Source organism: Melopsittacus undulatus, chromosome 3 (genome assembly GCF_012275295.1).
Source record: "Melopsittacus undulatus isolate bMelUnd1 chromosome 3, bMelUnd1.mat.Z, whole genome shotgun sequence".
Lineage (NCBI taxonomy): Eukaryota > Metazoa > Chordata > Aves > Psittaciformes > Psittaculidae > Melopsittacus > Melopsittacus undulatus.
Genome location: NC_047529.1, coordinates 5,579,286 through 5,595,439, shown reverse-complemented (window position 1 = coordinate 5,595,439; position 16,154 = coordinate 5,579,286). Strand labels below are relative to the sequence as shown.

The 16,154-nt window shown below is 42.5% G+C and overlaps 1 protein-coding gene across 1 annotated transcript in view; it reads right to left on the bottom strand.

Moving 5' to 3' along the window:
• Positions 1-16,154, bottom strand: part of PLCB1 (phospholipase C beta 1) — a 165,599-nt gene that overhangs the window by 81,333 nt on the left and 68,112 nt on the right. The window contains exons 13-19 of the mRNA XM_034060375.1: positions 11,929-11,999; positions 11,407-11,503; positions 7,734-7,818; positions 6,510-6,634; positions 5,372-5,526; positions 3,703-3,867; positions 1,400-1,499 (exon numbers count right to left, since the gene is read on the bottom strand). Coding sequence (XP_033916266.1) covers positions 1,400-1,499; positions 3,703-3,867; positions 5,372-5,526; positions 6,510-6,634; positions 7,734-7,818; positions 11,407-11,503; positions 11,929-11,999 — 798 coding nt within the window. The remainder of the gene's footprint in view (positions 1-1,399; positions 1,500-3,702; positions 3,868-5,371; positions 5,527-6,509; positions 6,635-7,733; positions 7,819-11,406; positions 11,504-11,928; positions 12,000-16,154) is intronic.

The window sequence follows — 16,154 nt, the reverse complement described above, 5'->3', positions numbered from 1 at the left end:
TTTGTTCTAAAGAGCACAAACTTAAAAGCAGCTGCATGATTCAGTGCTCTGCTGAATGGACTCCATGCTGCTAGAAGGGCAAGTGCCATGAAAGGCAACCAGTTGTGTTCACTTTCATGAGAAGAGGGAAATCCTTCACATCCCCCTTTGTCCTCTCCAATCACCTGTCTTCCTCTGCACTTTGAGAGCAATTACATCCATTAAGCCAGCAGAAAATGCAGCTGGAATAAAAAAGTTGAGAGTCTTCTGCTGCATTGATAAACTGAGCTGGCTCACAACAAAGCTGTGGAGATTGGCAGAGCTGGCAGAACTGAATGGGCAGGGATGTGTGGGGAAAAGCAGGGTAGAGAAAAGGAAGGAAAAGGGAAAGAGGAGTGACAACTGGTAAGGAAACCCTGGAGCAGTGACATGCAGCCTGTCTGTACTTCCAATGAGGCCATGAGACCCACACCAGCTCAGGCAAAAGCATTTGGAGCTCTTAGAAGAGTCTACCTCAAGAGAAGGGATTGGTTTATACCTTACCTGAGAGCAGGTCTTTAGGAATAATATGAACAACAGATACAGGGACATGTGAGTTTTGTGCTACTGCTAGGGCTGGCTGGATAAGGTAGAGGCTAGATACAGATATCCTTCTTTTTCCAGTATGAGTGAAGCTGGGAGCATGTTTATGGCCCATATGCTTGCCCTAATTTAGTTTCCTCTCCTCACTGGAAGAGCTGGCACTGAAGTCGAATGCTTCTCTTGCTCAAAATTCCAGTGTCCCTGCATCTTTCTGAAACATGATTTCTAGCAAGTCTCTGGCCTGGAAAATAAAGGCTGAGTTTTTACACGTGTCAATTTTCATTTAAGTGGCCACTAATTATAACAGAAATACTCTGATTTAGAGGAGAGCAGTAATGATTTTTTGGTTTGTTCATTTTTATTTCACCAATGAAGATGGAAATAATTTTGGGTTGATTTAAAGCTATTACAGAGATACAACAGCTTGTATATAGGTCAGTCCTTGCATGCATGTAAAAATTACATTAGAGGAGCATATCTTGCTTCCTTTCCCAGCCATCTCCCATTGTAACAAATATGATAACAAAATGGGCTGCTGCACACTTTCCACTCAAAAGTGTGCACCTTTTAGCATACATCTGTGAGCATGCAGTTACCTACTGGAGACAAGTAAGTGCCAACCAAGTGTCTCTGGTGCTTTAACTCTATTGGCATTGCTGGATCATAACAAATTGAAATGTCTGGTGAAATATGGTGTTTCCCTTTGCAAAGTTGAGCTAGATTGGTTAAATCTCCAGTTGCTACAAATCTGCAGAGTGGCTGCTGATTTACAGCAGCTGAGATCTGGTTTGCTGTTTCTTTTCCCTACATAACTGTCTCAACAGAGAACACGGTTTACCTGGTCGAATTGCTGAGACTGGTAGTATCCGATGACCGATGAATTTCCCTCCTTCTTCATACACTGCTAGCCTCAAACATGCCAGGGAAGGCAAAACGACCTAGAAGGCAATATTGCTGCGTTATTAACTTTCTGCTCTGAACGAAACAGATCCTTTCATAGGCAATATAGCAGAGAAAGTTCAGCCTAGCAGACATTAACAACTACACATCCATAGGAAGGTCTGACCATAAAGGAGGTCAGGGTGGGATCACCTGCATGTCAAGATAACCCTCACAGAAAAGTTCTTCAGTCATGAAACATTCACAGTATGTTGAACCCTGCAGTTTGACCCTCCATTTTCAATGTAATACCAGGGAGCACATCAGCTCAACTTCAAGCCCCCCTGATCACCACTGATTTCTGATCACTACTCACAGCCCTACATGTTTTTTTCCTTTGTGTTTGTGCCAATGATGTTGTACTTACTGACTAAGAAAAGTCACTGACAGGCAGATTAGTGTTTGAAAACACACCAAGGAACTCAACCTGCTTTGCAGAGTATGAATGTATGAATGACATGAACCATGTCAACCCCAGCAGAATGTGCTGCAGCATACTCACTGGCTGGGCTAAAAGGATTTAATTGGGCAGGGTGTTTACAAGCATTGGATGCTGTCATGGCACCACATAAGAACGAAGTCCAAACAGTGAGAAAACACACAAGAAACTGGAAAAGATGATTAAATTGCTTTACTAATATAGGAATCTTTAATATTACTTTAAAAGATGTGTAGTATAATTAATTTTCTTACTTACTGCAAATACACATACAAATACAGATATTTCTAACCTGGGCACAAACATGTTATTTCAGCACGTGTGCCAAAATTTACCTAGACAACGAAAGGAAAAGGAGAAAGAAGCAAAAAAAAGCACCAATCCAAACCTTAGAGCTTCTCTATTTATTCTCAACATCACTAAAAATAGCACTCTATGCTTCTCTGAGCACAGAGGCAGTCAGGCGTGTTCGTTAACTAAATAGAGAAATGAAGTACACTAATTAGAAGTTCATTACAGAAGAAAAATGCTAGCGATGTTTCCAAACTTAAGCTTGGGCAGGCTGCCAAAGGAAAGTCATTCAGAAGGCCAAATATTCAGGGAAAAGGGCTGCACTCCCTAGAAAGCAGGGCTGCAAGTACAGGTTGTGTAAACACCTCTGTGAGCTACCTTTGCTGAAGGAAATATAAAATACATTGGTTGACAAACACCTGGAGTCAGGATCCACTTAACTACAGGGCCCAGTAAGCAAACCCCAGAGATCCTATTAAAAAGCTGGCTGTGAGTGTATGGAGAAGCACAGTCAGAAATTCACACTGCACAACCCTCAAACATGCTCAGTCTTTTCTGCTCCCTCAAAGTTTAAAGAACTGAGTCTGAGTAATATTGTTCAACTTGCACGAGTAACTCAGGAGCCTATGTCTTATTTCACGGGGATGGGATTTATGTTGTCTCATCGCCTGGGCTGTATTTCTATAGAATCATAGAGTCATAGAATAGTTAGGGTTGGAAAGGACCTTAAGATCATCCAGTTCCAACCCCCCTGCCATGGGCAGGGACACCTCACACTAAAGCATGGCACACAAGGCTTCGTCCAACCTGGCCTTGAACACTGCCAGGGATGGAGCAGTTCCCTGGGCAACCCATTCCAGTGCCTCACCACCCTCACAGTAAAGAATTTCTTCCTTATATCCAATCTAAACCTCCCCTGTTTAAGTTTGAACCCGTTACCCCTTCTCCTATCACTACAGTCCCTAATGAAGAGTCCCTCTTCAGCATCCCTATAGGCCCCGGATACTGCACAATGGAGCGCTAAGGAGAGATAACAGATTGCTTTCAGTGTGCTAGCTCAGACAGTCAGGTTGTTATTCACATCCTCCTGCTCACAGGATACCAGGAAGGCTGTTCAGGCAAGGCCAAACACCATGGTCGTTCAGTTAAACTGCTGCTGGGAGCTGTGCTTGCTCATAGAGTGGCACTGCACTGTGCCATGCAGATGAGCCTATTGACATCTCACTGATTCCAGCTGTGTCAGTGAAACAATCAAGATGACTGTAAACTCATTAATGTTATTAGGAGCTGGCACAACTAGATGAGCAAAATTACACCCTACGTGGTTAACAATAAACAGTTTAAGAAATCTATTCAAGATCTCTTTTTCTTCTTTCTAGCAAATGCAAAGTTTCAGTAAACCAGAACATTATGCTACTGGACAGTGATAAATCAAGCATGATGCACTTTTAGGAAGCAAGGGTTACACTGACCTTCTTAAACACTATGGTTTCTTCTTCCCATACAGGATTAACTGCATTGCCTTGAGAGGTCTTGGTCTTCAAAGCTTTTCTTCTTGTATCCACAGGTAGGCCAAACATGTCCACTTCTACATAGGTACCCACTTTTTTATCAGAAAGGAACTGACCTGAAATGATCTAGAACCAAAACAAAGGAGGATGACTAGAGACCGCTTGGAGGATAAGGAAATGAGTAGCTGAAATACAGATGGGGAACTTCCATTAATGATCAGATAGTATGCATTTAAGATAAAACTAAAACAAAGCCAAAACCACAAGAAACAAGCTCCGCTACTGTTTCATATTGTAGACATGGAAAAACAAGTTATGAAGCCTGGTTTCCTGCGACCCTGTGGTCCTGAATTCCCCTATGAGTGATAATGTGGTTGAGATCATGCTGCTGCCCTTCCCTCAGTAGGAATACTCATTTGGATCTCCTCAATCCAGCTGCCTATTTCCACAACCCAGTAAATTCGAGAGCTCTAATTTCTATTCCAGTTTCAACAACAGGTTCAAAACCTGATGGAAGAAAAGAGGTACAAGCAGCAGAGAACTACACATGCTTTTGACAGCAAGGGAGAAAACAAGCTAAAAAGTTGGTATTCTAATAAGGTTTGCCTAAAATAACCCTTAATCTGTTCTCAGCTGTACCTTGTGTGGGTACTGACATTGTAACCAGAAAGTAGGTGACATTTGGGAGCTGCTTCGTGACTCCTGGATGCTCCTTCCTGTTAAAAATGCTGTGCATCTCCTAATAGCTCTTGAATGACTTCCACTTCCATTTACTAAAATTGCAGGAGAAAGTGCCTCTAAATCCCAGCAGGAACTGAAAGCTTCCATGATTACAGGTCACCATTAAAGGTCATTCCCCCACAGGCATCTTTATTTAGCCATGCATTGGTAAAATCAGAGTATTACCTTATTTATATCCCTCCCAGCACTGCTCTGCTACACTTGTGTCTGCAGCCTGAGAGGAAATACTTGTTTTCTCTCAGTGAAAACAGGAGGATATTTTGCAGGTGGATTCTATAATACAGGTGCTGTTCTAATGGAGAAGTCCATTAAAGGAATAACAGGATTTTAGAAAGTTTATGTTTTTAATACTAGAGCTATATCAAGTATAAATGAATGGTCCTGTCATAGCCAATGCAACCTCTCCTTCTAAACATTCAGACAAAGAGTTCTCATTCTGAGAGGTCCTTAAAAAGGAGTGAGGAAAAGCAGCTTGGCAATGAATTGCAGCTGGCATTTATGCTTCCACAGTTCTGCTGGGGAACTTAATAGGGAACCAGAAAGTGTATTTGTACTAAACAAGGTAGTGTTCTCTTCCAGTCCAACCTACCGCTTCGTAACAGCAGGTTTTAACTTCAGCCCTTTGTTACTAAAACCACAGCCATGCTACTTTTAAATCCATTCACTTCCCAAGTATGTCTATGGAAAAGAAGATATGCAATAAAGATACATTTATTTATCCTTCAATATGTAATGTGAGGCAGAGTTTAAAAATGAAATGTCACTCCATGAAATGAAATGCATCTTATTCTCTTGACTTGGTATAGTCATGTGCTAGGGCATTGCACAACAGGAATATATGTATGTTCTGACACTATAATGAGAGCATTTTCACCAGCTGCATACATACCTTGACAGACAAGGTGTTAGCTACTATTCCATCCACTATACCTTCAGTAAATGGATCAAAGTGTTTGTCTGGTCTTCTCATGAATTCTGGCTTTAACCTGTAGCCACTTTTGCCATTGTACTCATACATTCCCATGTTTATTTGCATAGACAAATCTAGGGGTTAAAAACATTGATAACAATTATGTTCTGAATAGATAATTTAAAAAGCAATGAGATAATAACAATTACTGTCATTTCAAACTGACTGTAATGTGAAGAGCTACATGTCTGCTGCTTAAAGGCTTCAGATATGTTTGTGGCTATCCTCTTGCATTCTTCAGACACAAAAAAGGCATCTTTAAGGTATCTTTCAGAGCCTACTCAATAGAAAACACTTTCACAGTTTAAAAGAAGCCTTAACACTGAGGTGTTGAGTCCCTCAGTGTTGTACTGATTGTGCTGTTGTACCCAACCCAGCAGAGCAGTTATGCTTCAAACCCCTTCTAACATCAGACACTGGGTGCCTGATACTTGATTGAAACTGGCCCAAAAGGGGTTTTGTCACTCTGCAGACTCCCAGCCTACGTAAGGTTTTGCTTTCCGAAGTTGTACATAGGCACAACTGGAAAGGAGAAAGGAAGTGATACCATAGTGCCATGTGCCCAGAGGCAGAACATGGTGAGGATACGTTCTGGAATGCAGCAGATGGAAATATTTTTATGTCTCAGAACAGACACAGCCTTGGACAACAACACATTCCATTTAAAAAAGGACTTGTGCACCTAGGGAACAAATGTCTTTGTTTCTTAAAAGCTCACTTTTAAAGTGGAATTTTCTATTTAAGGCCCTTATGTTTGAAGTAATGAGATTTTCAAGGGACAGGAAAAAAAACCCTGCAGGTCTTAGATGCTGCTCAACGGTAAGCACTTACAACGTGGAGGGCATTATGTATGCATATTATACTAATTACAACATGGTAGTTATGAATATTCCTACTTAAAAAGCAAAAAAAGGGTGCTAAAGATGTGAATTAACAGCTCTGCAGTATCCTTCAATCACCAAACATCTGTAGATGCATAAAGCCTTTCTTACCTACAAATCAGAAACTGTATCAGAGAAGTGGAAATGTACAAAATGCAGGGACCAGCATAACTTACCTACAGTTTGGAAGTTAAGAGCAACCATTTGGCAGCCAGCATTCCAGAAGACTTGTGGCATGTAGTTGGAAGAATCTACACGTGTTCCCTTTGGGTAAATTCGGCTTAGCTGCATTTTGTTGTATCTAAACAGTGAGTAGTTAAGATACAGTACATGTGACAGAAATCATTTTGCAGAGAGATGCAACTGCAATATTTAAATGCAGGTGTTCTTTATAGAATGGGAGGTCCTTATTGGATTTCAGAAACCATAATGCTTCCAGAGGTCCACAATTTGGTAGGAGATATGATAAATATGGGGTAATTAAAGGCGCTGTTTGTTCCTGTATAGAGTACTCAAAATAAGCAAGGAAATAGCACAGGCATATCCATAAAAAATCACATTCATAAAAGTCCATTTATCATTATGGTTATTAATTTGGGATTTTCCTAAGTTTGCATTTATAGAGGCCAATGAGCTGTAAACAGTGCATCTTCCTCTGGATTGCAGAGAGATGCTTGGTTAAGAAGTGCTCTTCTGGAATAAGCATTAGAACTGACCTCTACATACAGACAGAAACGATGAGTGTGCACTTCTTATAGCTGAGTCTATAAATCTCAGAGATGAGAACATGCTGCAGGTTATCTGTGGAAGTAGCTTTCCATTAATCTTCATTGAGGCACTATTCTATCTTGACCATTCATTCTTAACTGCAGCCATGGTGAGAGATAGTGAGAAACATGAGAAGGTCTATGCAGGATGGTCTTTAGCTTTTCTTTAAGTTATTTAACCCCTCTCCCATTCTGAATCATGTAAAAAGGGAATTGTGTGGCAATAAAGCAGCTCAGTGCTCTTAGAACTAGAGGCACAATGAGAAAGCAAGCTTTCTCATATGCCTTTGCAAGAAACCAAGTCAGCCACACTTGGACAATTTGCTCAGCATAAGTCATACCACCTCATATAGGGTGATAAATTTAACGATGGGAATAGAAGGCATCAGATCTCCAATATGTAGTTTATGCCTATTCCTTCTAGTCCTAGCCCACAGCACAAGGACTCATGCCAGCTTTTAAATTAGCTCACCAGACCTCAGGCCAATTAATTCATCTCGGAAGACAGTCAGATGTACAGATTTCATTTGGGTTCCCTATTTCCCCGGCTCCTGTCTCCAAATTTCAGTAAAGCCCTGTAACAGATGTCAGGTATACAAAGGCTAAGGAAGCAGCTAAGAAAGTCAAGGATACTCCACAAATTCCACAGGAGACTTCGTCAGTTGCTCGAGCCCTTTTGTTTCCACAAAGGAAGACATTTCAAAGCTTTTGTTGCGTTCTGGAAGTTCACAGGGGAAACAAAACCAGTGACACGTTAGAGCATGAAATCATATGTGATCCACGAGCTCCTAACAGCTGGTTTAGCCTCGGTCCCTGTATCCCATCTACTGCTCACTAGCTCAGTTCACCTCAATCCCAAAGAATTTACACACACAATTGTTTGCTGGCAGCAGTAAGCTCACTCTGCACATACTCAGGAGCTGCGTCTGAACTCAGATGAGCATTGCCCAAATTAAGGGCATTGGTACTGCCTGAGATTGCTGCTGTGCCAGCTGCAGGCAACCAAGTATCAATCCACAGGCATGGATCTCTCATATTTGCTTGCAAAATACCACGCTGATATATTTGAGAGGTAGAGCCTGCGATGCAGAGGTATTGTAGCAGCTTTTGTAGGGAACAGAGAGAGCCCTGCTGGATCTCTAGATTGTCTTTGCAGGCAGATGCAAGGGCTCTGAGCCAAATTGGAGCAATAATAACTAATGACTGTGTCAGATTAAACTAAGCAGTGTGCTAGCTGTGCCTACAGCGGTTCTCGTTATGTTCAGTATGTCAGGATAAGGTCACATCTGTCTCAAACAGTCATGGAATCACTGCTATCTAATGAAGCCTGAAGGTACCATTCCTGTGTCCCAGCTGGTCTTCAGACCCAACCACAAATTAATATCTAACTTCTATGACCTTTTTAATTTGGTCAAACTTTCTGGCCTGACAGTGGTGAACTCTCCTCCTACGTGTATAACTCAGCAGGGCTAAACATTAATTTGTATATCATTTGTTCCACACAACTGATACACACGATGTCTGCACAGCCTGTCACCGTGCCCGTGCAATATGCTATAGCAGACAGCCTAAGTCAAAACCCGTCTAGCTTCAGTACTTTTTCTTTTACACTTTCACACCGGAGATAAGGATTCCTGTAAAATAACAGCTTAATCAGCTCTGTAGATTGCCTTCAAGGAGCCAAAGCACTGGGAGGTCATAGCCATTAGATATCAGCACTGCTCTCTTTAAAAACAAGGGAAACAGTGCCTGCATTGAAACATGAACCCTCCAGCCTCACCACTTCATTGAAAGCAAACAATCAGGCAGAGAAAAGCTTGCCCTTATCCTGTTTTAGAAGTAATTGTGCTGCAGTATTCCAGGGCTGGCCAGGACAGCCTGGCCAGCTCCCTGAAGTCAAACTGCGAAGCTGCAGGAGAGGGGTAAAACTGAACAAAAGCACTTGTCTTGCAGAGAGAAACAGGACAGAAACAGGTGGGCACTCTCCTTATAGGAAGCCAAAAAGGAAGCAGTGGATCCAAAGAAATAAGGAGCAAGATTGCTTGGGCCAATGTGAGAGGAAATTGTGCTGGCAGCCTGCGAGCTACTAACTATTCTCAGTGCATATTGAAGAGTCGGAGGATGACTCTGGTGTTCCAAAAGTGACTCTCTCCCTCTAGGAGAGGTGGGACTCTGACTTTATTCCAGTCCCTATTTCTAATTAGCAACCATTACACTACTGCCACTATTCATAGCTGTTATCTCCTAATGGCAAAAGATTCCTGCCATTCCCTAGAGGCTGCACTCCTACCACTCCTCTTCCTTTCCAACACGCAATATCCTCTCTTTCTCCAGACTCTGTTCCAGGCAGCTCACCTCCATCTCCGCTCTTTATAAAGGCACTGAGATTGTTCTTATTCCATCCTTCCCCCTTACTAATGGAATAGCACTAGCAACACACATACAGAGTGTTTTTTTATATGGTGATGCTTGAATTTGTTGTAGTAATATCCTGTATCTCTCAGCCTTATCTTAAAGTAGAGCATCTGTAGGAAAACAGAGCTCGGAGCTGTTAAATGATTCAGTTACTAAATGTCCAGGGCTTAATCAAAGTCCTAATTAAAACAAGAACAATTATTTCCTTGTAGTACATGGAGAAGATTAAGAAACCTGCCCTTTGAAGAACAGACTGTGCAGGAGAGGCATTTCTCTCTCATGATGCATTACACTGCGCTGTCTTATCAGGAGGAAGTCACTATGGAGTGGATGAACACCTCATTGAAAAACTGCCTGAAATACTTGAAGAAAGACAGATATTTGCTGTCAGAGATGGAACATACCTGGTGAGGGCAACCAGGGGACTGTTACAGACCCACTGCTGTTCAGTATTTTGGTTAACAAGGTGAACGCAAGGCCAGAAAATGCACCTTAATAACGTGTGAATGACAGAAGCAGTGAGGTACCATTGTCACCGTGGAGGCCAGGATCACAAAGAAAACTGAATTCTAAATTAGACAATAAAAATGCTGTAATATTGAAACGATGAAACACCCTCCTTTATTCTGCTCATCTTTGCTGAATTTAATGAAGATCCAGCAGTGAGGCCAGGCCAGGACTATGACCAGAGCCCACAAGTCATGTTATCAACCACACTGCCAGCAACATTTACCCATAGGAGCACTGCTTTAAAGAACCGGTCCTATTTATCACATAATGATTTTTTTGACACAAAATCCAGAAATATGAATTCCTGAACGTTATGTGTTCACTGAAACAGTCAGCAAAGGTCACAGCAGGACTTAGGATAGATAAAAACCATGGACATCAGCTCTTTCATAAAGACAAAACTCAGGCATGTGAGTAGTAGAAAGCTACACAAGACTATTTCCTAACAGCTGCATCAACTTGTCCTTCTAGGATTCACATGGCTTCCTTTCCAGAAGGAATATTTCCTTCCCACTGCGTTCATGCAGCTCTCATTAGAGCTAGAGGAGATTATAAACATCCAAAGGGACACTACTATAAGCACGGTCTCTGCATGACTTTGTGGATGCTTGTGTGTATGCCTGTATAAATACCACATACATATGGACACATAGATAGCTTCTTATATGTTTTGTTATTCATCAAGAGCAAATGTGAAATCCTGTATAAGGATAAGGACTAAGCACTAATTACCTGTTCTCTGTCAAGGCCTCCACAAATCCATCTAAAATGCTATACACTCCTTTAACTAAAAAGCACTAAGAGCATACTGAAGCCTGTCAAAACAAAGTGAAAAAGGGCAGGCAAACAGCAGGGGGTTCTGCACCAAGAAAAGAGAAGATGCAGCAGTGTTTACTGAGGATGCCACTGAGTGCATTCCTAGCAAGGCATCTTCGGTAGGAGCCAGCAGGGGATGAAATTATGGCCTTTTCCATACATACAGAGAGGCAGGAAAGAGTAAATCTGCACACGGGGAAGGGAAGACTCTGCTTACGCTTAATCCTCTGTAAGCAGAGGCAAAATAAGCAGCACTTGCTTGATCTGCAGGAATATGTATGATCACTTTCTCTAACTGCTTAAGTCATGGACAACAATATAAGAGCACAGTTTAAAAGATGTCTTTAAAATGGCAGCATATTTATACTGCTGAGGGTTGATATTTAGACTAATACAGGTTTCAAAATGAGTATGGGTTTATTTGGCTGAATACCAGGGAAAATTCTGTGTCTGTGTGCCTGTATCTAACTTGCAGGGAGCCAAGCAGCATTCCTTCAGAACCTTCTTCCGAAGACTTCCTAGGCAATTTCCAATGCAAGATGCTGCTCATGCTGAGCTTACTTACTTTTTGATACTTCAAATGACTCAAACTTCACAGGCTGAATGTAGTTCACCAGGTTAGACATCTCTTCAGTGGCCATAGCCTCACTTCCAGCAGTACCCTAGGACAGAGAAGGGAAAATGTTGCAGTTTTGAGCTCTTCATGGTGGCCAGAGGTCACAAATATCAATGCCCAGTTTTCTATCAACCATGGTATTCCTCATTCATCTCTTGGCTCAGTGAAGTCAATGCCTCACACAGGGAGCTTCACCCAGTAAAGAAGAAAACTTGCTATAAAATATAAATGTTTAATTAAACTGCTGCTATTTACATATTCTTATTTGTGACGAATAAGATGAAATATAAATAAACAAAGCAAAGATGTGCTTCCAAATCGATTAACAACCAACTTTAGAAAGCTCGTGGTGTGCTTCCCTGTGCTCTGCCTCCCTTTCTCCACTAGATGGTAGTCCCACTCTTGGTAGCACAAGCCAACCCACAACTACTGGAACCGACCCATCTCCATAAGCCGTATCTACGCCCTTACTTCATCCATCGACGACTTTTTACAGTCATCATCATAGTCATCATCATCATCGCTCTCCATATCTGCTTCACCTGAAAAGTTTTAAGAGAAGGTAATTACTTGAAGCAATAGTTATAATTACCAGAAATACACTGAAGAAAGATGTGCAAGCAGAACAGCTTAAAGGAGGTGACATTAAACATGTGTTTTTTGGCACATCACAAATCAAATACACTGTCTCAAGGGATCCATCCACCTTCAGCACTGATAAGTTCTTATTGCCCAACCAAACAAAACTCTTCCTCTGCAGCTGCTGGATGCTCTGTGTTTGGAAATCATGGGGTAGGTATCAGTACTGAGAAGAGAGCATTGCAGGCTGTGCAGTGTATGGGTACGGTATCACAAGCTACTCTGAAGAGATGTTTCCATGCTTGGAACACAGCCCTGGGGTTTGGGAGGGTGCGAGTCCAAACTCCCTCCCTGCTACAGGATCCCTGCAGGACCTCCGTGAATACCTCACCCGCTCCGAGAAGCCCACACAGCGTGAATGGGGTGAAGAAATCACGCCTGAAAACTGATGAGATTCTCATGTGCTGTGGTGTCAAGGGCTGTTCAGCGGAATCCATCTGCTCTGAACACATCGCAAGCCATGGGCTGAGGCAGCGCAGCTGGGAGGATCTGGCACAGGAGCCCAACTGCAATAGCTTGACTTCAATCACCCCCACAGGCTGCCTCGGTGTGCCTTACGTGCAGGACCCCGATGGCATAGCTCAAACACACCGGCTGAGGGCAGTGCAAATCAAATAATGTGGAGAAGATGCATGAGGCTCATCCTTTCCCTGAAAACCTACTGATAGAGTAAACGGGACCATCTGAAACACCGTTTATACCTTGCTGCCAATTGCTGTGTTCTCATCCAACTATTATGGGCAAGACACAAATTCTTTATTGTTAATTAACAAATGCCTCCCCTGACCTCCAAAGTGTTTTCATTTGGTTGCACCAGCAATCAAACCATGAAGGAATACAGCAAGCTTATCCTTCTCTTTTGTGACTCCTCCTGTGCGTCTGGCTGTCATAAAGTCTACACTGTGCATCCTAAGAAGAGCCTGGAAAAGAAGGTTTAACTTACACTGCAGTCACTTATCCACACCTGTAAGGTTGACAGCTCTCACTAGGGATCTTATTCCACAAACTTGGCTTTCTTCAGCAGTGCCACTTTCCTTTTGGCAGCACTGATCCCTGTGCAGCATTCCCAAACTCTCCAGAGACTGGTAATTCAGTCTCAGCTCCTCCTGTCAATTTAGAGTTTAATCCAAAGCCCACTGAGTCAATAAAGAAACTCCTCTTTGTTCCAGAAGGCCTTTGAATCATGCCCAGCAGGCCCCCTCTGAACACACAGAGCACATATGAGTGTGCCTTTCACAACCAAATGATGACTACCCAGGCTCTGTTTCCTTCCAGATGCAGATGTTGAAATGTCAGCCTTTTATTCATGAACACATTTCTTCCCGAACATTTCATTGAGGAAAATAACATGATTGCTCAACAGGCTCAAGGGATGGCTCAGGGAACCTCAACACATTGCAAAGAGCCAACTGAGCTCTCACAGGATTTACAGTGACAATCTTTGGATGGGAAGCTCTCAACTCATTTAACCAGACTGGTAAAACAGTGCTTTGCACAGTGCATAGAATGAGGGATGTGGGCAGATTTCAGCCAGTTTGCACTGCTGAGGTACCAGGGAGATGATAGCTTGTTCTTGTGAGAAGTGTCCAGGGAGGGAAGTACATCACATGAAAACTCCCAAGGAGATCAGATCTCATTTTCAAGTTCTGCATCAGACAGCAAAACCAGCACAAATAATACACAGGATTGCAAACAGAGCAAAAACTAGTATGTGTTTTAGAAAGCAGGACTACATCTGCATTGCCTTTCACCCAGCAGCATGGTCCTACCCTCAAACTGAACCTTCTTTCCCTGTTACACTGCTGGGATACAAAGTCAGAGCAAGTCTTGGCCAGACTGAGATATCTTGTACTGTGGATGCCTTTGTGCTCCCTCTCCCACAGAGGTGGTGGGATCAGGCCCATGTCATCACTCCTATCCCTTCCCAGGAGGGCACAGACACCGTGGATCATAAATGCACATGCACTGGCACATGCAGCTGTGCTGCAGGTCAGTTCCAGTGTGTATGTGTGAGCTTGTCCAAGGGGCAATTAGCTGTAATGGCATAATTACTATTTGCATGTAGATGGGACTACAAACCCAGGCCAGGCCAGAGCTTCTCCATGCTATGTGGCATACAAATACAGTCACTGCTCCAAGGGCTTGCCCTCCAAGTATGAGAAAAGAGCTTGCTCATGGACAAAGGCAGACAGAAGAGTATCAAGATATAAAAAGATGTTGCTCCCTAGCACAGTAGGTAAGTTAGAGCCTGTCAACTGCTTATAGGCAGAAGAGCCCAGGAAACTTCTCAGTGGTAATAGGGTAGTTTCAAGGATGTTTTCAAGGCACTGCCCCTACTGAGTGGGGCAGCCTGGGGAAGGCACAAAAGTGCTCATTGGGTAATGTAACAAGTGTACAAAGGAGGCTGAATCCCAACTGACAGGTAAAGAGATCCGAAACTGTAATACTGAATGGGAGATGATTAGCAGAGAGCTGGGAATGACAAGCCAAATCCCTAGTACCAAGGGTTGAGGAAGCAGAGTGCTAAATATTATCCATTCTCACCATGCCTCAGCAGCGTGACAGATATTGAGAGCCTAATAAAACGAAAGGTTACCCATTGCTTGAAATTCAGAGGAATTTGGTAATCTGCTTTCTCAGACCCCTTTAAAGCAACAGCCAGAATGGATTATAAATGTGGTACTTGCTGGTGCAGCTTGTTAGCTCAATAATGCTTAAGCGGCCGCCAGCACCTTCTGGGGTTTTTCCCCACAGGCTGTGCAGGAAAAATGAACTTTATTCAGTCTCCTAAAACCTTTTGCTTTGTACCAGGGGGCCACAGCCTCAGCTGGCAGGCAGCAGCAATGTACCAATGCATTTACATACGCCAAGGCTCAAATCTTTAACCCAGTTTTCTGTTTAGTCATTGTGAAATGATGGAGACAATTCTACCCTCTCTCTTATTGTCTTCCCATGACTGCTTCCTTGTAGCACCTTCTACTCTGAGGAAAACATCATCCTATGAGTGAGAAATGAACAATTTGCTCAAAAACTTAAATACTGTCCAATTGATGAGTTTTGGCTACTTTCTGTTTAGGCCCACAAACGTTAACTGCAGAACTGCCACTGTTCCTTTTGTACTGTGATGTGATTGTTTTGAAAACCTTGCTTATTGACTTCCATTCATTGTGCTACAGCAGCCAGGTCCAAGATGCTTGTTTACTAAGACTGCAGTCTGTCTCACAAATGTTATCTCAGAATGTCTTTTGCTGCTTTGCAAGCCTTGCCGTACCTTTAGGGAAAGCTTTTTCCACTGACAGACATAATACCCTAGTGAAGTTACTTCTTACATCGGTTTCATGGACATCCCTCAAGCTCATTTCAGAACTGGGTTTTTAATTATTGCTACTATATCACCACCACCTAGCTTTTATATGGTATGTTTTATAAACATAACAAAAGACTGGGTTATTTGGCTTTACATCTAGCCTCGAGCAGTGTAAGACACATTGAAGCTTGCTATCAACTGAAGTACAGATCTCCCTGTTCTTTTGTGCTGCTGTGATAAAACTCGTTTGAAATCTCAAGAAGGCTAAATCAGCCCAACTTTCTCCTGGAGATCAGCTGTAATGCTGACAGGAGTTAGACAATAAAATACAGGTTTTTGAATTACATGTTCATCTTTCCAAATGTAAAGATTATATTAAGGTTGGAGTATCGAAACACTTCATATAAAGAAGCGTGAAGAATTAGGTTTCCTTTAGTGCATTGTTAATTGCATTACTCCTGCCATGCTGCAGAAATAAATTGGTACTGAGTATAATACTTGAACTGCTCCAGCAAGAAACTGGTACTGGGTATAAAGCAGCATGATCTTGCCCTGCTCCAGCATTACTGTTGCTGATACTGAGAAGCACATAAAGAATGAGGCAGCGAAATGAAGGGTGTCATGGTGACTGCTGAGCACTGCCAATGGAACCATGCTCTTCACTAGGTCTTGGCCACAGTGGTCTTATCAAATGATGAACAATTCTATATATACATTTTTAAATGCTCACAGGCAGAAATGTGGAACCTGA